Consider the following 26,485-nt stretch of genomic DNA (forward strand, 5'->3'; position numbering starts at 1 on the left):
TCTAACAGCAAACATCTAGTTTGATAGAAGGTAAGAAGAATAAGCTCTAGTGAACAATGGAAAATTATCATATTGACTAGTAGGTGTGGCCTATATGCATGTCTAATATGGTGCAAATAACCCAGTAATAACTAGTGCATGTTTGATTGCATTCATATATTTCTTTGATAGTTTTTCACCCTGCTGTTTCCCTGCACGTTTAGTGCAGTAAAAGTTCTAAACTGAGAAAAAACCTACGTGGTTTTTACCATCAAGCTTTGAATTATATTATATTACAGTAAATTGGACTGACTTTCTGACTCTTTCTTCAAACCCCCAATGGACTGGACGTGTTTCAGCACCCATATTGTTAATTGATTGATTATTACTAATAGAGAAGAGCATTCATCTCCGACAGTGTGATGAAGTTTCGGATTCTCCAACATTTGTCGCCAGCCGTGAATGTCAAAAATTCCCCAAATACATAAACTTGTGGAAAGGTTACGCTCATCTCTAGTATTTAGTTCAATAAAGCTGGTAAAGTATTTTATAGAACAGTGTTACCTGTGATTCAGAGTCGCCATTCATCAGTGGAACCTGAACTGGATTCTAAAAGATATAAGATTTTCATAGCTCATTATAAGATTCAGGCCCAGATTCACCAGTCATTAAATCAGCAAAAACATTAGGTGCTGAAAAAGAAGAACTCTCATTCATGTCAATTATATATGCACAATAAACAGATTTGCCAGATTGAGTGAAGATATTGGGAGTGTCAGGGCAGGAATGTAAAGGCTCGGGGCGACTGATTTCTCTAGCAGCCAGGGGAATAGTTCCTCCAGCACAGAGGGGGCTCAGGATACTCAGAGATCAAGAAAGATTGTGGTGGCAGGGGACTCCATTATTAGGAGCGTAGATAGGACAATCTGTTGCCATGATCGCATGAACCGAACAGTTTGTTGTCTCCCATGTGCTCGAGTGTGGCACATTGCAGATTGGGTACACAGATTATTGGGAGGGGGTGGGACTGACTCAGTGGCCTTGGTACATGTTGGCACCAATTACAAAGTTAGAGAAAGATGGATGGCCCTAAAAATTGATTTCAGGGATCTAGGCCAAAAGCTTAAGGCAACGACCTCCAAGGTAGTATTTTCGGAAATACTACCAGTGCCATGCGGTATCCCAGGGAGACAGTCGGTGATTAGGGAGGTTAATGCATGACTAAGAAAGTGGTGTGGTGTAGGAAGGAGGGTTTGGGGTTTTTAGGGCATTCTGACTCCTTTTCAGAGAGGTGCTATCTTTATGGTAGGGATGAATTGCACCTTAATGAAGAGGGTTTGTTGTGTGCCCGGGAGGGGGGAGTGTCACGGTAGTTTATGACAAGATATAATGAACACCAAATATCTGGGTTGAACTGAACGAGGCTTAGATATAATAAAATATAATTTATTCCTTAAATAAGGTGAACACATCAATATAGTACAATTAACAGACAAGAAGGTAACACTTACTTAGGGTTGGGGAATGGAGAATTATCCGCTAGCAATTCTCCATCAATCCGGTGACATTCCAGGTGGAATCAGAAGCACAACTCAAAACTGTAGGGTTGACACAGTTTATATACCTGTGCAACCCTATTCTTAACATTGAATACAGCCTATTGGTGAACAATTATCTAACGTGGAGACACAGACTAACCCTTGCCCTCAGGTAACAATTAGACTGGCAGAGTTTGTTGATTGATTAATACTTAATCCCTAGACATTGGGTAAACAATCAAGGCAGTTAACTTTTTGATCACCATGCTTAGGCTACTCAGCTAACTGCCCTTCATGACTTATTAGCCTAGCAGATGGCGTCTGCATTTTCAGAACAGATCCAAAATAAAATACATATAAACTTTAATATCTACACATATTAATAAGTTCCATTCTGGTGGGCTCAGTGGGTCGACCTTTGCCAGTTTTTAATGCCTACAGTGACTCCACATATTGGCCAAATATGAATTCTCTGCGACCTCCAGAACTGGAGATACAGAAATGCACTTTAAAACATTAAAATACATGCTTATAATGAAACATGGGAACAGGGGAAGATACATTTTCAAGGTACAACAAGGTGCAAACCTCATCCCTGGACCGCAGTCCAGTTAACCCCTTGTCTCTCTGGTGAGGTCAGGGGATGGCCATATGGGGTGCAACCCCTTTAATACCGGGCCACCCCCTTTCTCCCTCTACAGGGAGAATGATAACAATGTTGGAGATTTTAAACTAGGAACAAGGGGGGAGGGACAACAAACAGATATGGAACTAAATAGAACAGATAGGGATGGGTCATGGAGATGGAATGGGGGCAAGGGGAGTTTGGCAAGAAGGGAGAGACACCCATATTAAATACAGATTGTGACGATATGGGCAATGAGGCTCTTATAATAAAGGTGAAGCCCAGCCATTGTCCTATCGTCTGGATGAATATATAGGGTTTCCCTGTATATACATCCTATTGTGGCTTATCTGGCCAAATATATAATGTGAATATATGTATAAACCTTTATTTTCTGTGTGTAATGTAACTGCAAGCATAACAATGTGTTTTATAGCATAGCCAAGGGCTCTGGACATGCAGGGCTGAGAAACACTTTGTTCAGACCACGTCTGGACAAATGGCTATTGCTGGGACTGGAGGGGGAGGGGTGCGTACTAAGGCCTGGGAATCTGTGACTAAGGGCAGGGCCATTGTTCAGCTCAGACTCTGAGCCATCTATCTCCACAGGAGGTATCCAGCTGAAACTAGACCTGAGGTTCTAGTTTAAGACCTAACTGACTCAGGTCTCAGTTAGTTTGAACTTCCCACAGACCTGATTGGCCTATGTAGATCGCTCTGTGATTCGCCCACTTAGCATCCATGCTGCGATTGGTTTCACAAGCAGCTTCCATGTTGTGATTGGTCCCCACCCTTTCACCATGAATTGCTATGGAGACAGGAAACTACAGTAGAAAAGGGGCAGCCAATCTCAGTTTCACAGATCATTCCTGGACTGACGTGTAGATGGACTAAATGGTGTACTCTGAGCTTGTGCCAGAAAAACCCAAGACGAGGCTGCGTGCCTTTCTGATTTAAACTTGCCTGCCTATGCCTTGCATCCAGCGCTGCCTGGAATTACCGATCCCCCACAGGAGTGGAAGCTGCGCCGTGTCAGCCATTTTGGTGGCACCGGCTCCTGGGACTGCTAGGATTACCCCTGTTTTCACCTGTTAAATGACTGCGTGCTGTGTCTCTTGGTTACAATCTAAATAAACACCTGTTTACTTGATCTTTATGTCCTGTCTGGTTCTTGATTCTGTGAATGGTCTCCCGGGACACAGGTGTAGCCAGGGTTTCCCCTGCCCCTCTCTATCTTCGGTTCGGCGTGGGAGCGGTGCGGGTACGTTTGGCAGGTGCCAGTGTGGTGGAGGAGGCGATCGCGTCGCCGGCAGCTCCATTTGCAGGGCGCCACCATTGTGTGCAGAGTTACACATGCACAGTCCGGCGGCAGCCATTTCAGTTCACGCATGCGCAGGTTGGGAGTACGGCGGCCATCTTGCTACCCCTTGTACATGCGCAGAGGGGTCCCCACGACGGCCATTAGAGATACAAGGCTCAATGGGGAACTACAGTTCCCAGCAGCCCTCGGGCTACTTATCACATGCTGCGAGGCGGCCAATTGTGCGGCCTGGTTCCCCTGCTCAGGGGATTGATACATTTGGTGCGCGGAGACCACGCTAGTCGAATGAGGGACAGCAAAGGGTCAGGTAGTGTACAGGGAGCAGTGCTCCTCTGTACTAGGCCAGACTGTTTCCCCTAGGCCCCAGCTAGACCCCGGCTCACCTGTAAAGCTTGTGTTTGTTTTAGGGACAAGCCCTTAGATAGGTACTCTGCCCCATTAGCCCTTTGGTAGTCAGGGATACAGCTGCTATGCTGCGCAGCCCTGCAAGGTGGGTTCTGGGACCAGAACGCCCCAAAGGATACAGACTATCCTGAAGGTGATATTATCCACGCCGGAATTCACCCCACGCGGTGGCGGATGACGTCGGACCGGACAGATTCCCTGTTGTATTCTGCGATACCCAGGTGCAGGATCCTTGGGCAGGTATCATTCTACAAGTGCACCAACACTGTACAGTACAGCGCTGATCACGCCTAAAGGGTGGGGGGTTTCACTTGGGGACACTTGCGTGGTAGAGTGGCCAAGGGCCCTTGGACAGTACTGTGGACACGGTGTGGGGTAACACTGTGGTGGGTTACTACAGCCGGGTATGGTGTGTGGGCAATTGTACCATCTATACAATATAGAGTGGTTAAGATTTTATATATATATATATATATATATATATATATATATATATATATATATATGTACCGAGATGTGTGCTTAGTAAAGGTTATTATTATATTCTGTGTAGTATTATTATTTGTTCCTGCACAGGGTTATCCCCACCAATTGGGATCCCGTTCAGGTGGAGGCGCTGTCATCAAGTAACTCAGGTATACCCCAGGCACTCAGTGGCGGAGGCTCAGATCTCTGTGAGCCAACAGATAATATCAGCACCCATAGACTCTTCCCAAAAAGGGGTAAGAGGGCTACACAGGTAATACTAGAAAACTTCTAAAGACTAAATACAAATGAAGTAGAAAGGCAGGAGCAGATAACATAATAGCACAGACTGGAAAAAACATTAAATGCATGCAAGAAGCCTGACAGATACAATGGGGGAGCTTTAATTAATAGCTGCAAGGGAGCAGTATGATATCATAGGCATTACTGAAACATGGTGGGATGAAACTCATGACTGGGCAGTTAATTTCGAGGGCTATTCCCTTTATCCGGAAGGATAGAGCAAATAGAAGAGGAGGTGGAGTATGTTATATGTTAAACTGGATTATAAGGGAAGATATTTATGAAGGAAATTATCAAAATGTAGAGACCTTGTGGATAGAAATAAGCAGTGGAGGTATAAGTACAAAGAAAAGGTTTGTAGGGATATGCTATAAAACACCAAATATCTGAGATTGAGGAAGCCTAAATACTTTTTCACATTGGAGAAAAGATGAAAACTATATCATGTTTGCATAATGGGTGATTTTAATTTTAATTAACCAGATATACAGTAGAGTGGGGCAATGAGATTAGTATAACAACGTAAGGAAACAGGTTTTGGGGGTGCTTAAAGACAATTACATGACTCAAATTATTGAGGAACCAACCAGCAGAGGAAACAGTGAAGACTAAAACGTGGTGGTGTTACATTGGAGGCGCTGCCGAGATATTTTTTTGTAATTGCTGTAATAAACACCATACCTTCCCCTGTACTGTATGTAGTTATACACGGTCAGACAAGGGCACAGTTAAAGTATACCCAGTAGCTGGTTTTGTCCGGGAAAGGCTTGGACTGTATTAGAACATTCTAATTGACAGTTCCTCACCATGAGTGACGCACCACTGACACTAATTGCCACACGCACAGTGTTACAGTTGAATGTAATGTATTACGATTGTGCATATTATGGGTAAGGGTCTTCTGCTGAGGATCACCATGTATTGAGGTTGACCCAGGGCATATATAAAGCCATTGTACCACCCATACATTGTGTCCTTATTCCCACCATCTGACCGTAAGCTTCGTGTGCCACCGTGTCATTAGGGACTCAGGCCCCCACGTCAGCGATAACTAGAAGTCTGAGGGCTAAAACGTGGCTGGGTTACCTGTGCATTGAGCAGTTTCTGTATGTCGAGTAACAGGTCATAGAGAGTGTAGCAATATTAGTAAGGGTGAGATTATCAGAAGCCGGTTATATGGAACAATAAGAGGAGTTTGGTAACGTTATAGAGAGTAGTTATATGATCCAATAGGGGTAGTTAGAAAGGAGTTACCAGGAGTGGTTGTATGAAAAATATGAGTAGTTATAGGGAACGGTTATAGAAAGCAATAAGGTGAGTTATAGGCAGCCGTTCCATAATATAATAATAATAATAATAATAGCATGTTTCTGTATAGCGCTGCTAGTTATACGTAGCGCTTTACAGAGACATTTTGCAGACACAGGTCCCTGCCCCTTGGAGCTTACAATCTATGTTTTTGGTGCCTGAGGCACAGGGAGATAAAGTGACTTGCCCAAGGTCACAAGGAGCCGACACCGGGAATTGAACCAGGCTCCCCTGCTTCACACTCTCAGTGCCACTCAGTGTCTTTTACTCACTGAGCCACTCCCTCTCCCATGGACCAATATGGGGAGTTATAGGGAGTGGTTATACGGAGTAATAGGAGGAGTTATAGGGAGTGGTTTGCGGAGTAATAAGAGGAGTTATAGGGAGTGGTTATACAGAGTAATAGGAGGAGTTATAGGGAGGTTATACGGAGCAATATGAGGAGTTATAGGGAGTGGTTATACGGAGTAATTTGAGGAGTTATAGGGAGAGGTTATACGGAGCAATAGGAGGAGTTATAGGGAGTGGTTATATGGAGCAATAAGAGGAGTTATAGGGAGTGGTTATACGGAGTAATAAGAGGAGTTATAGGGAGTGGTTATACAGAGTAATAGGAGGAGTTATAGGGAGGTTATACAGAGCAATATGAGGAGTTATAGGGAGTGGTTATACAGAGTAATCGGAGGAGTTATAGGGAGTGGTTATACGGAGTAATAGGAGAAGTTACAGGGAGTGGTTATACGGAGTAATAGGAGAAGTTACAGGGAGTGGTTATACGGAGTAATAGGAGGAGTTATAGGGAGTGGTTATACGGAGTAATAGGAGAAGTTACAGGGAGTGGTTATACGGAGTAATAGGAGTTATAGGGAGTGGTTATTCAGAGTAATAGGAGGAGTTATAGGGAGTGGTTATACAGAGTAATAGGAGGAGTTATAGGGAGCGGTTATACGGAGTAATAGGAGGAGTTATAGGGAGTGGTTATACGGAGTAATAGGAGGAGTTATAGGGAGTGGTTATACGGAGTAATAGGAGGAGTTATAGGGAGAGGTTATACAGAGTAATAGGAGGAGTTATAGGGAGTGGTTATACGGAGAAATAGGAGGAGTTATAGGGAGTGGTTATACAGAGTAATAGGAGGAGTTATAGGGAGCGGTTATACGGAGTAATAGGAGGAGTTATAGGGAGTGGTTATACGGAGTAATAGGAGGAGTTATAGGGAGTGGTTATACGGAGTAATAGGAGGAGTTATAGGGAGAGGTTATACGGAGTAATAGGAGTTATAGGGAGTGGTTATTCAGAGTAATAGGAGGAGTTATAGGGAGTGGTTATACAGAGTAATAGGAGGAGTTATAGGGAGCGGTTATACGGAGTAATAGGAGGAGTTATAGGGAGTGGTTATACGGAGTAATAGGAGGAGTTATAGGGAGTGGTTATACGGAGTAATAGGAGGAGTTATATGGAGTGGTTATACGGAGCAATATCAGGAGTTATAGGGAGTGGTTATACGGAGTAATAGGAGGAGTTATAGGGAGAGGTTATAAGGAGCAATATGAGGAGTTATAGGGAGTGATACGGAACAAAAGGAGGAGTTTTAGTGAGTGGTTATACGTAGCAATAGGAGGAGTTATAGGGAGTGGTTATACAGAGTAATTTGAGGAGTTATAGGGAGAGGTTATACGGAGCAATATGAGGAGTTATAGGGAGCGGTTATACGGAGTAATAGGAGGAGTTATAGGGAGTGGTTATACAGAGTAATTTGAGGAGTTATAGGGAGAGGTTATACGGAGCAATATGAGGAGTTATAGGGAGCGGTTATACGGCGTAATAGGAGGAGTTATAGGGAGTGGTTATACAGAGTAATAAGAGGAGTTATAGGGAGTGATTAACCGGAGTAATAGAAGGAGTTATAGGGAGTGGTTATACAGAGTAATAGGAGGAGTTATAGGGAGGTTATACGGAGCAATATGAGAAGTTATAGGGAGTGGTTATACAGAGCAATAGGAGGAGTTATAGGGAGTGGTTATTCAGAGTAATAGGAGAAGTTATAGGGAGTGGTTATACGGAGCAACATGAGGAGTTATAGGGAGTGGTTATACAGAGTAATAGGAGGAGTTATTTGGAGTGGTTATACGGAGTAAAAGGAGGAGTTATTTGGAGTGGTTATACGGAGCAATAGGAGGAGTTATAGGGAGTGGTTATACGGAGTAATAGGAGGAGCTGTAGAAAATGGAATGGAGAAATAGGGGTTCTAGCTAATCATTATACGGAGCAAAAGGAGGAGTTCTCGGGATGAGATGTACATGTAGAACCCAAAGATCTGCCAATGTGAGAGGCTTGTTTAAATGTCTTGCTCTCTGATTATACACAAACTGACTTAGAGAAAAGTCAACGTTGCATACTGAGGCCTAAATCCCAAGATATAGTAATACAGGGATGTTTACTTTACACGTTCATTAAATGTTAAAGGTGAAGACAAAGGCGTCTAAAACTTAGCACGTACTTATTGCTATTGTAAATATTGTTTCATTAAAGCAGCAATACAGGTTTCCCCCTATTTTATTTTCTTATTTCTATATTTAAAGCGCGTGACAATGTATAATTCTACATTCTTACCGAAGCTGTCAATCGTTTGTCTCCTGTTATAAATCTGTCAAAATCCTGCGTGTCCTTGTGTGCCTAACAAAATGGTCGCTTTTCAGTTTCAAGCAGTACTTTAGTCAGAGTAACTCAGCAGCTAGAATGTATCCTGATATTACGAAGGAAACATTGACTATTATTACAGCTTACAGCTCAAACTGCTGGGAACAATATTTATCAAATTATCACCAACAGGAAAGTGTTGCAAAGATCTTGCACTGCTTGGGAGGTGTGCTAGAACCTGCTATAGACATAAAAGAATGCTCAGTATATTAATGTAATGGCATTAATGTATTGCAGGACTGAAGATACATTCAAAATGGACTTGAGACCAGTAGGAAAATCTGGAAGGCTGGAAAAAAGCAGCATTACCTTGTCTGCCTCTGCCAACTTCACTGGTAGAGGAACAGGTGAATCATTTCCAGATTGTCCCTAAAAGTAACAAGATTAACAACAATTCTGTATTTATTATCAAATGCATTACTCCGTATATATATATACACACAAAAACATATGTAGCCACTGCATCTCCATTAAATACCCTTCTCTTTTTTTATATAATGCTGCACAAAAGTTCAGCTTATTAGAGCGGATAATCAATTATTGTTAGTGTAGGACTGGCCTTTAGGGATTCCCTTGACGTGGTTGTAGGTTTAACAGATTTTGGACAAAATATGTATCTAAAGACCCCTCTTTTGTACTAGAACATATGAAACAGTTAATAATGTTGAACTCCTAGAAGGGCTGACCCCTTAAACATTTCACTTCCATTAATACTCTTTGGTCCTATAGGGGCTGACCCTTTAAAAGGGTTGTGCATTGGCAATATTTTTTGTTTCTAATCATTTTATCAGGTCAGCACAATTGCAAATAAAGATAATGTGGCCCCAGACCCATGAAACACATTTATACAAATAATCATATAATATATATTTTTTGGAACTAAAGAAAAGTAACGGATCCTTGTGAATATATAGGTAATATTGGTCCTTACCTGATCTTTTCTCTTTGCTGTAAAATGTGACAAATATATTAATAATATTCAAACAAATGCCAAACAAATAATACAATTATATTAACTATGTTGCACATAGTAAAGTTAAATAGCGGTTAGAGAGCAGTTATAGGGAACGGATATATTGATCAATGGGAGGAGTTATAGGATGGGGTTATATGGAGCAATAGGATGAGTTATAGGGAGGGGTTATATGGAGCAATAGGGAGGAGTTATATGGAGCAATAAATAGGAGGAGTTATAGGGAGGGGTTATATTGATCAGTGGGTATATGAACCAATAGGTGGAGATATACTGTAGGGTGCATTTATAAGGAAAAGTTACAGGGACTGGAGTATCAGAAACCAAAGTACATAAATGGGAAGAGATCATATATTTCAAAGAGCTTACACTTTAAGAGCCAGATTCACTCAGTCCTATTTTAGTATAAGGCCCATTGACTTAAATGCCTCCTCAAACACTACATTATACAATACGTGAAGAGGTACCAGTCAATAAAATAGAACACGTCAAAGGTAACTCATAAATATGCTAATTTGAGTGATCTGAATATACTTTGCATATCCAAATGAGCATTTTCCCATCTCCCACTCCAGCAAAAGCCCTATTTCAGGCTCTGGATGGGAGGAACATAGGGTGACCAGATTTTGAAAATGAAAACCGGGACACATAAAAAAAATTATTAATACAACAAATGACATTACTAAAAAATGAATAATATAATGATATGTATCTAATAGTGTCACCATTGATGCTGTATTATTCATTCTACCTCTTCCTATTCTCTCTCTACCTTCTCCCCCATTCTGTCTCTACCTTCCCCCACATCCCCATTTTCTCTCCCCCCCATTTTCTCTCACCCTCCCCCCATTCTCTCTCGCCCATCCCCTTATTCTCTCTCTCCCTCCCCACCCCCATTCTCTCTCCCTTCCTCCCCCCATTCTCTCTCTCCCTTCCCTCCCCATTCTCTCTCTCCCTTCCCACTCCCAACTCTCCTTTTCCTACCCCTTCCTTCCCCCCACAGCCATTCTCCCTTCCCTCCACACCCCCCATTCTCTCCCTTCCCTACCCTCCCCAATTCTCTCCCTTCCCTACCCTCCCCAATTCTCTCACTCTCTCTCTTCCTCCACTCCTCCATTCTCTCTCCCACTCCCCTCCACAATTCTCTCCTCCCCCTCCTCCATTCTCTCTCCCCCCATTCTCTCTCACCTGCACAGACACACAGCCACTGACCTGCACACACAGACCTGCACAGACACAAGCCACTGTCACGATAGCTTACAAGGGTTATAATTTACACCAAATTACTGCGTTGAATTGAATACGACTGTGATATGATTAAGAGATTTTATTCCTTCAAATAAGGTGGACACACAATGTTGGACAAATAACAAACGGAATATTTACACTTACTTGGGATGGGGACCATGAAGTAGCCAGGATTCAGGCTAGCAATTCATTCAGCAATACAGGGTACACACAAAGAACACTGGGTAGAGGGCTTACAGTCACTGAAATAGATTTTAGCCTGTACTCAGGTATTGGAGAACAATTATCTGGACCCAATTAACTTTTGCCAGCTCACGTGGGAAGCAAGCGGGTACATGCCCTGTGGTAGGTGGGACATGCGCACACACTGTCAGAGTCCCATTTAGTGCACCCCACTCTTAAGCCTGGTGCCTCTGAGTCTACCATCTGTATTTCTTCACAGAGGAAACGCTGACTGGAAGTGTGATTTGTGGCCCTTAAACATAAACAGCCAGGTCCTGCTATCTCTCCCCCATGCATCCTCAATCTGGGAGGTGAAGCCTTGATCCGGACACAGCACGCAGACACACCGGCGCCTGATGGCTCATTATAATTCCACATGGCCAGGAACTTTCGTGGGCTAATTGGGTAGCCCTGACTATACAGAAATATATCACAATTTATATATATCAAAAATACTTCGTTCGGTTAATCTGAGAGGGCTGACACCTGCCATGCAATCCTGACTCAGGGGTTTCTGCCTCGTGGCCAAATTTCAGCCCTCCAGGTATTACCAACCAGGAGATAATGTTTTTATGTCTGAAACCTCATTTCAAAACCAGCAGTAATTGCAACAGCCCTGTAACCTCTGCATAGGAATACATGGCATTCTGTATGTCACTGCATATGGTGGCCAAAAAGGTGGGAAGGGGAACAAAGGACCATAAACATTCAAACACAGTTAACCCGTTCCCTCCCGGCCTGATCCCAGTGTAGATGTTTGGTGCAATCACGTCACAGGGCGGGAACACATAAAACAAAGGGGAATACATTTTGTACTGAAGCAGGGGACTGCAGAAATACACGTATACGATTCCATTAACCCCTCGCATCCTGCACGATTGTAGGGGCTGCCAACTGGGGGTTGACCCCTTTATTACACGCCTGGCAAGCCTATCATGACAGCCACTGACCTGCACAGACACATACACACAGCCACTGACTTGCACAGACACACACACACAGCCACTGACCTACACAGACACTCACCATACACAAAGACTGGCACACGCGCTCTGAGCATGCAGCGCCCCCTGTGGCTGTAATTGCATGTTTCTCTCTTCATATTTCTAGCTCAGTTTCCTGCTTATCCTGGCCCCACCCCCCTCACAATCCTTGCCCTGCCCTTCGGATCCAGCTATGCCCCCTTTCTCTCTGCAGCTGAAACCGGGACATTTAAAAAAAATTCTAATAATTGCCGGGACACCGGGACATGCGCAATAATCCGGGACTGTCCGGCTAACCCGGGACATGCGCAGTAATCCGGGACTGTCCGGCTAACCCGGGACATGCGCAGTAACTCCGGGACTGTCCCGGCTAACCCGGGACATGTGCAGTAACTCCGGGACTATCCCGGCTAACCCTGGACATCTGGTCACCCTAGCTCAGGAACAGCACCTTTGGGTATGATGTAAATAAATTGTGTTAAATCAGTGCGGTGGCTGATGCATAGTGGATGCGCCATGTTAGGGGGAAACGCCTCTTCTGCGTATTATTCGCACTAATGATGCTGTAGTTAACCCGAAGCTGTGTTCGGGAGAAAAGCGGATTTATGTTATTGTCCTTTGTGGATACACGGTAATGCTTAACAAGCCATTAACTTATAGATTAGTTTCTCGTTAAGTGACTGAAGGACCTCTGTGGATCTGGGCCTAAATTGTAAACTGGAAGACATACATATACACAGATTTTACTTACAGCGCCATACTATTCCAAACAGCACTCCGGAAATTAAGAATGGTAAAATTGCACAAGTGATGATTAAATACAGGGGTATTTTATAGCCACAGCCCGATTCTGCAACAACAACAAAAAATGACTATTTATCAGCTGTCCTCTAATTACAATACATATACTACAGGAAGAAAGTCTTTTTTTAATTATTAATGTTGCAGCTGCAAAACAGATTTAGCAAATATAAACCAATCGCATTTATTTAACTGATATATTATCCTTCATAAATCTAGTGCTGTGTTCTGCACCACTATTGCCATAAATTGAATTTATCAACTCATTTTTGTAGTAACCCGACGCGGTTTCAATATTTACTTTCTATTTAAAAAGTGTAATCCATTTTGAGATTGTGTATTTTGGAGGAGACCTTTAGACGCACTCATACCTACCTATAACCTTAGAAGTCATGAAGACGGCAATAATGGAAACCAATAGGACAGGGACATAGCCGAGAACAGAGGCATCTATGATGGTTTTCAAAGCTATAGGAGAAACAAAAAGAATTAGAAATAATCCCAGTAGAGCCATTTCTCAGTCTCTAAGCTGCAAAATGATTTACAAAAGACCAGAATTCTCAACTAAAATGAATCCCATTGGAAACAATGGCAGCGCCTAAGTCTAGTATGGTTTGTTTATGCAATAAGGGCTATAAAGTCCCATCAGTCTCACGTCTGAAAAAGTTGTGTAAAACGGATGCAAAAACTGCATTAGACTGAAGGCAATAGAGATTTGCCCTACTCCTGCAGCCAGGAGACTTTGCTAAATGCCCACTTAGTATCAAAGTCTGCCAGCTGAAGAACTAATACATAAAACGGTACCAGATTTATCAGAGGAACAAATCTCATTGGTTTTAGTATGTTTTTTTATTAATCAGATGCTATTGTTTTACAACCAAGATAACAGAAAAGCCACAGATAAGGCAGGAAATAAATCCTGAAGTATAAGATACAATGTTTACAAACAGTCCCAGGATATCATTACTAAAATGACTTACTATATAAATCCCTTAGGCCGCGCTTATAGTCCCGGCGACGCGAAAGTGTATTGAATCCGTTGCGTGCGCCAATAGTAGGAGCGACGCAACTATTTGGTCGCGATCGCTGGACGTCAATGAAAATGGCTTTTTCAGCGGCCGCAGCATGACGTCAGCGGGCACGTGAGCGGTTCAGCCAATGAGGGCGAACCACTCACGGCCACGGCCCCGCCATGCCCCCCGTTTCTTGCCTCTAACACTATAGGCAGAAATCGCTGCGACAACGGCGACGGATGACGTCACGTTGCCGTGGCTATAAGCACGGCCTTATACTTGTCTCTTATCTAAATCCCTACTAATCGCTGTTTCCTATTATGAAAGGGCACCAATTATTAAGACACAGCAAATTAAACATGTCCCTATTATACAGATGTAGCAGTCCTAACTTCCCTCCTGGCTGGGAATGCAGCAAGGACCCAGCGGTGGCATTCGCTTGTGGTAAGGAGAAAAGCCGTGGGTAGCCCCTAAGCAAACATGGACCACCCGTGGCTCCCAGCGGCTCTCACCTTTTTGCTGCAGATTTTTTTTGCTGGCTAAATCTACATCTTAAACATGTCACGGTCATTAGATTACATTGGTTTTACGTGGGATTAACCCTAAAAGCACATCACTATTATTTTGTCATTTTGGTCCTACATGAAGCTCTAAGTCATTAAACTGTCATAGAATTATTACAATTAGTCATTCTGGTTTTCAGCTTTAACCAAAAAAAGCTAACAACCAGTAATGTAAAATGTCCCGAAATCAAGCCCCACTGTTTGTCCCTGACCCTTTAACCCATTACACATGGCACTATAATTAGGTCACTTTGGTTCTGCGCAGGACTGACCCCTTAATCAATTAAACATGTTACTGTCATTAGGTTACATTGGTCCTGCATGGGACTGACCCTGCATTTGTGAATATCTCTATCCATGTACAAAGCTTGTCGCATAGGAGTACAAAAGATAAAACATACCTGTGTTGTTTCGTATGCACTCCGGTGAGTTTCCGACCCACAGACAATACACTGAGAAAGCCACAGGTACGAGTACAAGGAAAAAGGAAAATATTCCTAAAGATAATGGTAGGACCTCGCCTGCAAAAAAAATGGAAACAATGGGTTTACATAAAAACAAAAAGTGTTTATTTAGCAGCACATTTTACAGACAGGTCTATGTTTTAAGACAATTACTGTATATACTGTATATTACAGAAAGTAAAACAACCGTTCTCATTGTGCATCTTTTAGTGTCAATGTATGAAGATATATGCTCCGGCAAACCGGTCCCTCTAACCCACGGCCTTGGGTAAATTCACAAGCATGCTCCCTTTGCACATGCTGCAAGAACAGGATCTACTATGGTTCTTTCCCCTCATACAGAGGTAAAAGGAAGGGTTCACAGTTTGTGTTAGGACCTGCATTCATTTTGGTTATACCTTGACGTGGTATGCAGGCTTATGACGCTTTGGCCAAAGGGTTTAACTAAATAACCAAGTAAATATAATTATTATTGAAGTATTTAAACTTTATACTTATTATTTTATATGTTTTGTCAATTAGATGTAGCATTGGGCACCGCTGTCTTTTGTTGTATATATTTGCCACGCTCAGTAGCACTCTTTTTGACATAAATATATATTCATGATGTGGTGGGTGTAGGAGTTTGAGCTCGCTGGGATGGTGTGTATTAAGCATGCTCCCTTTGCACTCGCTCCTCTGAACGCCTATGGAGGAAATCTCACACTGTCTGATTTTCTACACTATACATTAATCCTGTTTTAACTCTGCTCTCTCTAAGGCCAAACAACACTACTTTTCCACACTCATCAACACTCACAAATCCAATCCACGCCGTCTTTTCTCTGTATTTGACTCCATCCTCCGACAAGTCACCTCCCACTTCCCACTGGACCCTTTACACTCTGGCTTTCGTACAGCTCACTCAACAGAGACTGTGCTCACTAAAGTAGCCAATAATCTACATGAAGCAAAATCCCAAGGTCACTTTTCCCTATTAATACTACTCGATCTCTCTGCTGATTTTGAAATGGTCAATCACTCTCTTATTATTATTATTCGAAATGCTCTTGTAATCCACAACAAAGCTGTATCTTGGTCCTCATAATACTTCTCTGTGGCAGGGCAGCCATCAAATGGTTAACAGCTGCCTAAGGCTGCGGCCATGGTGAAGCTGGAGATGGCGCAAGCGTTCACTTGGCTTCTCCACGCCGCCTGCAGCAGGAAAGACAGGGAGGTGTGTGTGTCGGGGGGCGTGGCTGTGATGTCACAGTGCTGGTTCGCCTCATTGGGCGAACCACTCATGTGACCCGGCTGCCACCTGGCCGCCGTGCGTGAAAACAGATTTTTCTGTTTCCTCCTGCATTGCGAGTGCCGGCGCCTCTGCTCCCGTGCGCCTCATAGATTTATTTATAAAATATTTTACCAGGAAGTAATACATTGAGAGTTACCTCTCGTTTTCAAGTATGTCCTGGGCACAGAGTAAGACAAATAAAACATGGTTACAAATACAGTTACATAAATGAACAGGGCATACATTATATACAAGACATTGCGTGCACAGTTAAAGAAAATATATATTATGGGCGAATGAAACAGTTACAGACCAGATTAAAATGTGAGCCAGTCTTTGATTTGAAAGAACTTAAACTGGTGGTGGATGTGAGAGTCTCTGGTAGGTTGTTCCAGTTTTGGGGTGCACGGTAGGAGGAGGAACGGCCGGATACTTTGTTGAGCCTTGGGACCATGAACAGTCTTTTGGAGTCTGATCTCAGGTGATGAGTGCTGCAAGTGGTAGGGGTGAGGAGCTTGTTCAGATAGCTGGGTAGCTTGCCCATGAAGAATTTAAAGGCAAGACAGGAAAGGTGAACTTTGCGCCTAGACTCTAGTGATGACCAATCTAGTTCTTTGAGCATTTCGCAGTGATGTGTGTTGTAGTTGCATTGGAGAACAAAACGACAAATTGAATTGTAGAGGGTGTCAAGTTTGCTAAGGTGGTTTTTTCTGAAGCAAGGGTCACGTTTGATGTGTGAATGGCTCCCGATAGCATTAACACAGTTCCCTTTTAAATCACTCCAAGTCCTGTAATATTTCCTCCACTTTATTGGGAAAGGCAGCAGAACACAGATACTTGTGGATGGTATGTAGCGGTGATTATTAGTTAGGAACCGGTAAAAAGAGATGGCCTCACCATGGGGGAAGAACAGAGAAGGGTCTTGTTCTCACTGTCTCCAGGGTGGAAAAGGAAGTGAGGGGCAGTGTGGGTAAAGGAATAGTCTAGGGGCAGACTATCTCTGAACAAACATGAGGGGGGCAGACTAGCCCATTCTGGTGAGGATCTCAGAAACTGCAGTAGCAGCTCACTGATTCTATGCCCAGAGGCAAGAAATGCAACATTGTTGCAAGTTACACAGGCACAGTATGTGTGTGCAAGCTCCATGCAGCTGGGAATAAGATCTGACAGGCAGAAGCTGCAAAGGAGAGAGGGAGGTGAGTCAGAAAGGTAGTTCTGGTTCCATGACACTCCCCGTCTGGTATCTGTAGATACCACTATATAACAGACTATGTGGAACATATGTGCAATGCATAACAAAGATAACATCACATTCTCAAACGATGCAAGAGTCCATGTCCACATAGCGATGTGACACCGGCCGGTATCACTGGTATCAAGGTCCCTTGGTCAAGGTTCTTTGGCAAAGGATGCAGGGTGGATGCACAGCTCCAGGTTTGCTGGTTGCACCACATTGTCTTTGTGTAAAGGTCTCTGGCACTGTTTCCTTTTGGCCTTGTGAGAGAACGGTCTTTTTGTCTCTGTAGTTTTACCCACAGAGTGCATCCCCTTGTAGGTATGCCAGTCGTGGCAGCTTGTCGCTCTATCACCTGGCGTTCGGCAGAAGGAGATGGCTTTTGGCTCCTTGCGGAAGCGGAACAACACTTCTGGAAGACTGGTTGTCGAATCTAGTCCAGTAAAGAGGGCGTCTTTCAGAGAGACTCCCTGAAGCTGAGTACTGGGGCTGAACACTACCCGGATTTGATCGGGTTCCTGAGGGTGGTAGGCCCCAGATGATTGGAGGTACCGGCATTCTTCACCTTCCTCCATTAGAGGTGCTGGCTTTGCGTGGCCGGTAAAGAACATCTTCTGGATGAAGGCCACAAAGTTGTTTTTGGTCTCTGGTTCCCTTTTTAGGTCGCGGAGGTGCGAAGTGAACCTAGAGATGGCATGTTCTCCATTGTTTGGGAAGCGTCCTTTTGGTGAATGGAATGGTAGCGGAGTCACCCAACTGCCTAGTCCGTCTTTAGAGAGCTCCTTGACAGTTAACCTCGGGAATCCTCTATCTTCCCTCGATGGTGTTTGTTTGCCGTCCCTTGTTGTTTGGAACGCTGTGCACCGTAGGTCATCGGTGCATTTCTTTTGCACGAGAACATCTCCACGTAGTTTGGTGAAACGCCTTTGTGTCTCTTTGTTGACTGCCATCGGGAGGTTATTGTCTCCCTGGACGTAACGAAGAACAGTCTCTTTTGTCCTAGTAAATCCCTTTATGAAATGTCTCTGTGGCTGTCTCTTTTTAGACGTGCGAGAGGACAGTCTTTTTGACACTGTGGCTTCACCTGTGGGGCGCAATCTTTTGTGGCTATGCCAGCCATGGCAGCTGGTTGCTTTGTCACTTGATACTCTGTGGAGAGGAACAACTGTACATCTTAGTCGTGCCATTGCTCGCGAGAGGACTGTTTGATCGTTTATTGCCTTTTGGGCGATCCCTTTGTCGGTCACCTTTGAGAGGTTACTTTCTTCCTTCGGTGGAATCGACTCATCATCCTTAGCTGTCTGGACTGCTGAGCATCCTAGGCCATTGTCACATCCCCTCGATGCGAGGATGTTTTTGTTGATCTCAGGGGTATGACCTTGTCTTTTCTCTTCACTTGGCCCTTCGGTCACTTGGAGATGGCCAGGACATGGTTTAGAGAAAGATGTGTGTCCACATTCTGTCACCACCGTTCTGCGGGCGTCAACATAGTCTTGCCCGTGCTCTTTGTTGGTGCACGCGTTGCCTTCTATCACCCATCCTAGGTCAAGTCTTTGGGCGTATGGCGCGTTGTGGGGTCCGTTATGCTGTTTACGGACTTTATGTACCCTCATGATGTCCCTGCCAAGCAGCAGCAAGATCTTGGCGCCTTGTTCTACCGGCCGGATGTGGTTGGCTATTCCTTTGAGGTGGGGGTAATGGCGTGCCACGTCTGGTGTGGGAATCTCGTCCCTGTTTGTGGCCATGTGGTTGCACTCGATGAGTGTGGGAAGGGGCATGTTCACTTTGCCGTCTATTGAGCATATGGTGTAGCCATTCACTCTTCTCCCTGTGGTCTCCATTCGCCCTGCGCATGTTCTGAGAGTGTAAGGAGAAGCACCGTCTTGTATGTTAAACATGTCGAAGAACTCTGACCTGACCAGCGATCGGTTGCTCTGGTCGTCGAGGATTGCGTACATCCGAATAGCCTTCTCAGGTTGTCCCTGGGGGTGTACTGCGACAAGGCATATTTTGGAGCAGGACATTTTGTCACCTTCCTTTCCGCAAACCTCAGTGCGCTGAGATGTGACGGATGTTGACACTCCTTCTTTCTCCCCGCCATGCTCCGCTATGGAGGATGGGTTGTTGAGTTGATGGAATGTCAGCGCCTCTGGGTGTAATGATGTCACGTGCTTGTCACTTTCGCACACTGTACATTTGATTTCTTCTTTACAGTCTTTGAATAAATAAGTTGTGGAAGCACAACATTTGAAACAAGCTCCCCATTCTCTGAGTAAGTTCTTTCGCTCCTCTATGGGTTTCATTCTGAATCCGATACACTCGTTAAGCGGATGCGGCCTTTTGTGTATAGGGCACTCTTTGTTAAGGTCCCTTGGTTCCTTGTCTCTGGCGACCGACTGATCGGGAGTAGTTTGGGTCGTGGGAGGCACGTTCGTCCTGTGGACCGAGATGAGTGTTTGGGTGTTACCATATCTCATCACTGGTCTCTCGTTCCTCAGGCTGCTTGCACTGTATGTGGTTTGCGCACCTAAGATGAAACTGGGGTCGTTCCTTGTCCTTGCCGCATCGCGGATGAAGCTCACGAAGAATGAGAATGGGGGGTAGACGACTTGCTTCTCCCTTTTGTATTTGGGGACTTGTGAGATCCATTTTTCTTGGAGGTTGAAGGGTAGCTTCTCCAGGATGGGTCTCACTCCACGAGCTGAGTCTAGGACGTTGAGACCTATTAAGGAATGGTCTTTCCTTGCGAACTCCAGTTCTTGCAGCAGGTCCCCGAGCTCTCGGAACTTCGAGTAGTCTTTAGTTGTGATCTTGGGGAAGCTGTCGATTCTTTTGAAGAATCGACTGCTTCGGGGCTGCCGTAGGACTCTTCTAGCCTTTCCCACACTAGGTCGAGACCTACTTGGGGTTGGTGCGCGTTTGCTGCCCGAAGTCTCTTCGCGTGCTTCCTGGATTCGTTCCCCAGGAACTTGAATAGCAGGTTGAGCTCTTCCCTTGCTGAGAAGTCCAAGCTGTGGATTGCGTCTTTGAATGTGAACTTCCACGTCCGGTAGTTCTCAGGGCGGTCGTCGAAGCTGATGAGTCCTGCTTGCACCAGGTCACGCCGGATCATGTACTTGGCTATGTCTGTCAGGCCTGAGGCATCGGCGTGTTTGTCCCGTTCTGAGGAAGTTGCTGGGTCTGTGCGGTCGCCTCTTCCTTGGCGTGGACGCGTGATGGCCGCTGGCCAGTGTGAGGGGCTGTTTTCTCCCGCGTGGGTGTACCTGGATTGCGAGCCTGTTGTGGTGCATCCGTGTGCGCGCTGGCGTGTGGATCACTATTGCGGCTGTGGCTATCCCAGGCAGCATGTACCATTGCAGGAACAGCATCTTCTCCTCGTGGGCCTAGCAATTCTTCGGTGTATGTGGAGTCACTCCATCCGTGTTGGGATGGTGCGCTGGTGTTTACACTGAAGAGGCTCCTTACGTAGTCTTCCGTGCGTCGGACTGGGTCCTCTGAGGCAATCCGTCTGTACGGTTGCTCCCTGCCGTCCTGTTGCGCGGTTGCTTCTAGGACTTCAGCTTGGGCTATGGCGGCATCGGCTTCCTTCTCTTGATTAAGTGCCTCTAGTTCCGCATCGAATTCGGCTTTCCTACGCGCAGTCGCTGCGGCAGTAGCGGCGGTAGCAGCAGCGGCAGCGGCATTAGCGGCGGCTTTCTTTTCCTCCTCTTCTATGCGCGCTCTTCCTGCTCTTATGGCTGCTTCTCTGCGACCATATTCGGCCCTGGCACGTGCGGCCTCTGCAGTGGCTCGCGCCTTGGTAGCGCTTGCGCTGGACACGTTGGATTGCGCTGATTTTGCAGACCTTGATGAGTGCCTTGATGTGCTGGAGCGCTGCGATGCGGTCTCCAGGAGGAGCTCTTTTCTCACGCTTTGTGCGTCTGTGATAGCGGTCCGCACGCGGCTGTCACGTGTAAGGTCAATGTCATTTTGTAAGTCTCTTTCTTGCAGGCTTTCGCTGGTGTTGGCCCTGGTCAGGTAAGTAATGTATGCTTCTGACAGTTCTTGATAACGCGAGTAATCGGTCCTTAATTGCGTTATTGCCTGCTCGAGCTGTTGCGCATAGTTGCCAACGCTAGTAACATTGCGTATTCCCAGTGTGGTTGTGCTCCAGGCCAACTCTAATTTAGCGCGGTGTGCTTCAATGTCAGTCTCATATTTTTCGCGGGCCTTTTGTGTCAGTGTGACTGTCCGTTTGGGCCTTGCGCCTGCCTCTGCCTGTTGCAGTTGCGCAGCGGTCTCTGTGTCTGAGTGATCGCTTTCCTGCGTGATGTCTGGTGAGGCTCTGAGTTCTGCCATGCTGTAGGTGTGTGTAGGCCTTTAGCCAGTGCGTGTGGCGTGCGGTCTTTTACCTTTGTCAGCGATGGGCGTCTGTCTCAGATGATGCCGAGCGGTGTCCTGCAGCGTGCAGCGTAGGAGTAGCTGTACTCACAGGTGTCCGGTGGCTCTGACCCGTGTCCTGGCGGGTGTCCGGTGGCGTAGCACTTGATGGCGCTAGCCGTGGGGACGTGCGCAGGGGTAGGTGAGATGGTGGCTCCTCACTATGGGGCTGTGCAGGGGGTGAACTCAGACAGAGAAAGGCAATTAGGTTTGTATAAGAAGCACTGTTTGTTTGCAAAGCTGCTGCCTCGTGTGCAAGGTGTATGCTGGCTGTGTGCAGTTTGCTGTATAAAGCTTGCTGCCCTGTCTGGCAGAGTGAAGCTGCTGCTTGTTTTGCAGAAAGCTGTAGCTGTTTGCTTGTTTGTTTAGCATAAAGGCTGTGGGTAGCAGCTCCTCTGTGTGTGTCCCCAAGGCACACGGTCCTCTTTTTACTTTTCTGAAGCCAGGGTCACGTTTGATGTGTGAATGGCTCCCGATAGCATTAACACAGTTCCCTTTTAAATCACTCCAAGCCCTGTAATATTTCCTCCACTTTATTGGGAAAGGCAGCAGAACACAGATACTTGTGGATGGTATGTAGTGGTGATTATTAGTTAGGAACCGGTAAAAAGAGATGGCCTCACCATGGGGGATGAACAGAGAAGGGTCTTGTACTCACTGTCTCCAGGGTGGAAAAGGAAGTGAGGGGCAGTGTGGGTAAAGGAATAGTCTAGGGGCAGACTATCTCTGAACAAACAGGAGGGGGGCAGACTAGCCCATTCTGGTGAGGATCTCAGAAACTGCAGTAGCAGCTCACTGATTCCATGCCCAGAGGCAAGAAATGCAACATTGTTGCAAGTTACACAGGCACAGTATGTGTGTGCAAGCTCCATGCAGCTGGGAATAAGATCTGACAGGCAGAAGCTGCAAAGGAGAGAGGGAGGTGAGTCAGAAAGGTAGTTCTGGTTCCATGACAGGGTTTGAGGAGCCGAGCCATATACTATGTCCCCATAGTCAATAATTGGCATTAGCATCTGCTGTGCGATACGCTTTCTGACCAGCAGACTTAGGGAGGATTTGTTCCTGTAAAGTACCCCTAGTTTGGCATAGGTCTTGGTTGTCAGGGTATTAATGTGCATCCCGAATGTTAAGTGGGAGTCCAACCACATGCCCAGGTATTTAAAACTAGTAACAGGAGTTAGGGTGGTGTTAGCGTTGGTTCTAATCTGGAGCTCAGTCGCTGGAAGCTTTAAAAATTTAGTCTTGGTCCCAAATACCATTGTTACAGTCTTGTCAGTGTTTAAAAACAGTTTGTTTTGTGAAATCCAGTTTTCGAGTCTCAAAACGTCAGACTGAAGTATGTGTTGAAGGTCAGAGAGGCTTTGGCTGTGAGCATATAGGATTGTGTCATCTGCATACATGTGTATTGAGGCTTCCTTACAAGCTGTGGGAAGATCATTAATGAACACTGAGAAGAGTAGGGGCCCCAGCACAGAGCCTTGCGGGACACCACAAGTGATATCCAGGGGGTACGAGTTAGAGCCTGAGATGGACACATGTTGGGATCTACCTGATAGGTAGGACTGAAACCAGTTTAAAGCATGCTTCCCTATTCCAGAGCTCTGGAGTTTGTTAAGCAGGATAGCATGATCAACTGTATCAGAAGCCTTTGCAAAATCTAGGAATACTGCACCAGTGAGTTGTCCCCGTTCCATTCCACACTGGATTTCATTGCAAACTTTTAGCAGGGTAGTTACGGTGGAATGTTTGGGACGAAAGCCAGATTGGAATTGGCTAGGGAAATTTGTCTTGGTGTAGAAATCGCTTAATTGGGAGTGGACACATTTTTCCATTACTTTGGATAGAATTGGGTGAAGTGAGATTGGCCTGTAGTTTGACACAGTGTTTTTGTCCCCACTTTTGAAGATTGGGACAACTCTGGCAGTTTTCCAAGTCTTAGGGATATGGCCTGCAGACAGGATAGAGTTGACTATGGAAGCAATTGGTTTGGCAATGGCTGGGGCACAAAGTCGTAGGAACCTAGATTGTAGTAAGTCAGGTCCGCATTGGCTGCTTAGTTTTAGTTTGAGGAGCGCTTGTGTAATCTCCTCTTCAGATACTGGGCCAAATTGAAAATTGTGGGCAGTGTTGGGAGGCGGTGGGGCTATGTGTGTACTCCCAGGGTGAGATTCAGATTTGTGGTTTGGGCTGCCTTTCGCTAATAAGTTAGTGGCACACCCCACAAAGTAATCATTGAATGCATTTGCAATGTCAGTGGGGTTTGTCAGAGTAATATCCCCCTTAGTGATGTTACTTGGTTGTTGATGGTTAGGAGGCTGGAATATATTGTAGATAACTTTCCAGAAGTTAGCTGGGTTTGATGTATTTTGGTGGAGATTGTCAGAGTAATATTGTGCTTTTGCGTGCCTTGTTTGCCTTGTGCACATATTCCGCATGCATCTGTAGTGATTGAGATCCTTGGTAGTGCCAGTTACTTTGTAGCTTTTCCACAAGGTATCCCTGAGCTGGTAGAGTGCTATAAGGTCAGGTGTAACCCATGGAAGGTGGGCCCCCCGTACCCTTATTTTGCGTAGTGGAGCATGGGTATCGCAGAGTTTTAAGAACTCTGATTGGAAATAGTCGAGCGCAGAATCAGGGTCGGGAATTAAATCGATTCTGTGCCATGGGCAGTTGGTAAGGTCATCCAGAAACTGTTGTGGTTTAAAGTTCTTAAATGTTCTGGTGAGGAGAACTCTAGAGCTTGAATGGGTTGTTTAATTTTCCTTACACAGTACACTATTGCATGGTCACTGAAAATATCAGGAAGGATGCCAGAGGATTGGATTCTGCTGGGGTTTGAGGAGAGAATCCAGTCTAGCAAGGAATGGTTATGCGATTTCAGGTTTGTCCGTGTGGGTTGGGAAATGAGTTGTGATAGGTTAAGTGACTTGAGTTGTATCTGGATTTTGTGGTTTTTAGGGTCAAGCCAATTGAAGTTGAAATCCCCAAGAACTAGCAGCTCACTCTTCTCATTCAGGGAGGAAATGGTGCCAAGAAACTGGGTGATATCAGTCAGGGATTGTAGAGGGGCTTTAGGGGGGCGGTAGACGCCAGCGAGCAAGATGGGCTTAGAAAAGGGGAGGCAGATTTTGCCAACTAGAATTTCAAAAGAGGGTGGGCTTGGTGGGCAATTTAACAGTGTAAATTGTAATGTGTCTGCAATATAAAATAACACTCCTCCTCCTCTCTTTGACCTATCTCTCCTAAAAATGGAGTATCCATGAATGGCGATATTTGCATCATGGGTTTTAGGGGTTAACCATGTTTCTGTAAGAACATAGAGGCACACTATGTGATAGCGCCGCTCGCGCCTGTGACAGGGAAGGAAGGGGTTAAACTTATTTGCTATGCATTACTGTGTTTGCCCTGTCCCAGCCATTTATATCCCCCATTTGCAGGCCATTCCCTGCCTGCAAGGTTAAAAGAAAAGATGCATTGCTTGCATGTCAATGAGAAATACTAATTCTAGAACGAAAGCACCCAGAAACCTGATTTTTGAGGTGCAAGTACAGTAAGACACCACATGAACCTACATATAAAAATTACAGTTATAACACAAACGTAACATGTTGTTTTCATAAAGTGTGTAAAAACTGCAGATCTTAAATGTAAGGCAGGAGGTATCTTATTGTAAGCCCAAGCAGGAATTACTTGGACATCCAGCTGTGATATGGGTGACTGAGCTGGGGTATTTTTATGATGGAGCCTCAAAGGGATCTAGCTGATTAGCATCTCCCTGTCTAAAAGGGTGTCAGTTATGAAAAGACCCAGAGACCCATAAGTTAGACACGGCCGGCATTCTGAGGGATCACAGATGCCAGTCTATTGACATCTCTGGGTCAAAAATTAGATTCAGTGGTGCCAAGTAGGGGTGTAGCCCAGGTAAGTGGCATAGGCGTTAACCTGACCCATGCGCCCTGCCCACCGGACAGCCCTTTTGACCGGTCTTATGAACTGTGGGTAACTTGGCTATTCGTGGGTTTTTTTTGTTCCCATGAGGGGATTGGATCCACATGTTAAAGATAGCTTTGAGCAGTCTATAACCGTGGCTCCCCCGGTATCCCCAGTGTGATTCCTGAATTTTGATCCATGATGTAAAGATGCAAGACTTTGTTCCAGCACAGCAGCAACTGGTCCAGGAGTGAAAGGGTTAATAACAACATAACCATAGGACTTTTAAAACCAAGGTTGCATTTCTGGCGCTTGCAAGCAAAGGATAATTTCTTTCGGTCCAAGGACAATTTATTTTGTTTCCTTATCCCAGTAAGTGTGGTTTTAAGTGTATCCTGCAGATGTCGTGTGTTTGTCTATTAAGGAAATAAATCACAATTTATTTTGCAACTTGTTCTGTTCAATCAAGTACCCAGAAATATAAATGCGTTGATAAAGTTGGTGTCCATCGTGACAGGCTTTTAAATAACTGGTGGCATCGTGGTGGGATACTGATTGAACCTATATTGCAGTTTCCTGTGGACTCTGTAATATAGTGAGGACCTTGTAGCTTGCGAGCTCCTCAGACAAGTAGCAACTGACACACACTTCTAAAGAGCACGAAAGACTTCACTGTTCCCTTCACCCATACCCCGAAGGCACCATGAGCGATCACTCA

General features: G+C 45.1%; 1 protein-coding gene across 1 annotated transcript in view; it reads right to left on the bottom strand.

The window, feature by feature from the left end:
• Window positions 1-26,485, bottom strand: part of LOC142467384 (uncharacterized) — a 47,983-nt gene that overhangs the window by 8,668 nt on the left and 12,830 nt on the right. Inside the window, exons 4-9 of the mRNA XM_075573003.1 lie at window positions 14,849-14,968; window positions 13,247-13,339; window positions 12,822-12,920; window positions 9,576-9,592; window positions 8,954-9,013; window positions 542-588 (exon numbers count right to left, since the gene is read on the bottom strand). Of these exons, the coding sequence (XP_075429118.1) occupies window positions 542-588; window positions 8,954-9,013; window positions 9,576-9,592; window positions 12,822-12,920; window positions 13,247-13,339; window positions 14,849-14,968 (436 nt within the window). The remainder of the gene's footprint in view (window positions 1-541; window positions 589-8,953; window positions 9,014-9,575; window positions 9,593-12,821; window positions 12,921-13,246; window positions 13,340-14,848; window positions 14,969-26,485) is intronic.

Source organism: Ascaphus truei, chromosome 16, assembly GCF_040206685.1.
Source record: "Ascaphus truei isolate aAscTru1 chromosome 16, aAscTru1.hap1, whole genome shotgun sequence".
Taxonomy (NCBI): Eukaryota; Metazoa; Chordata; class Amphibia; order Anura; family Ascaphidae; genus Ascaphus; species Ascaphus truei.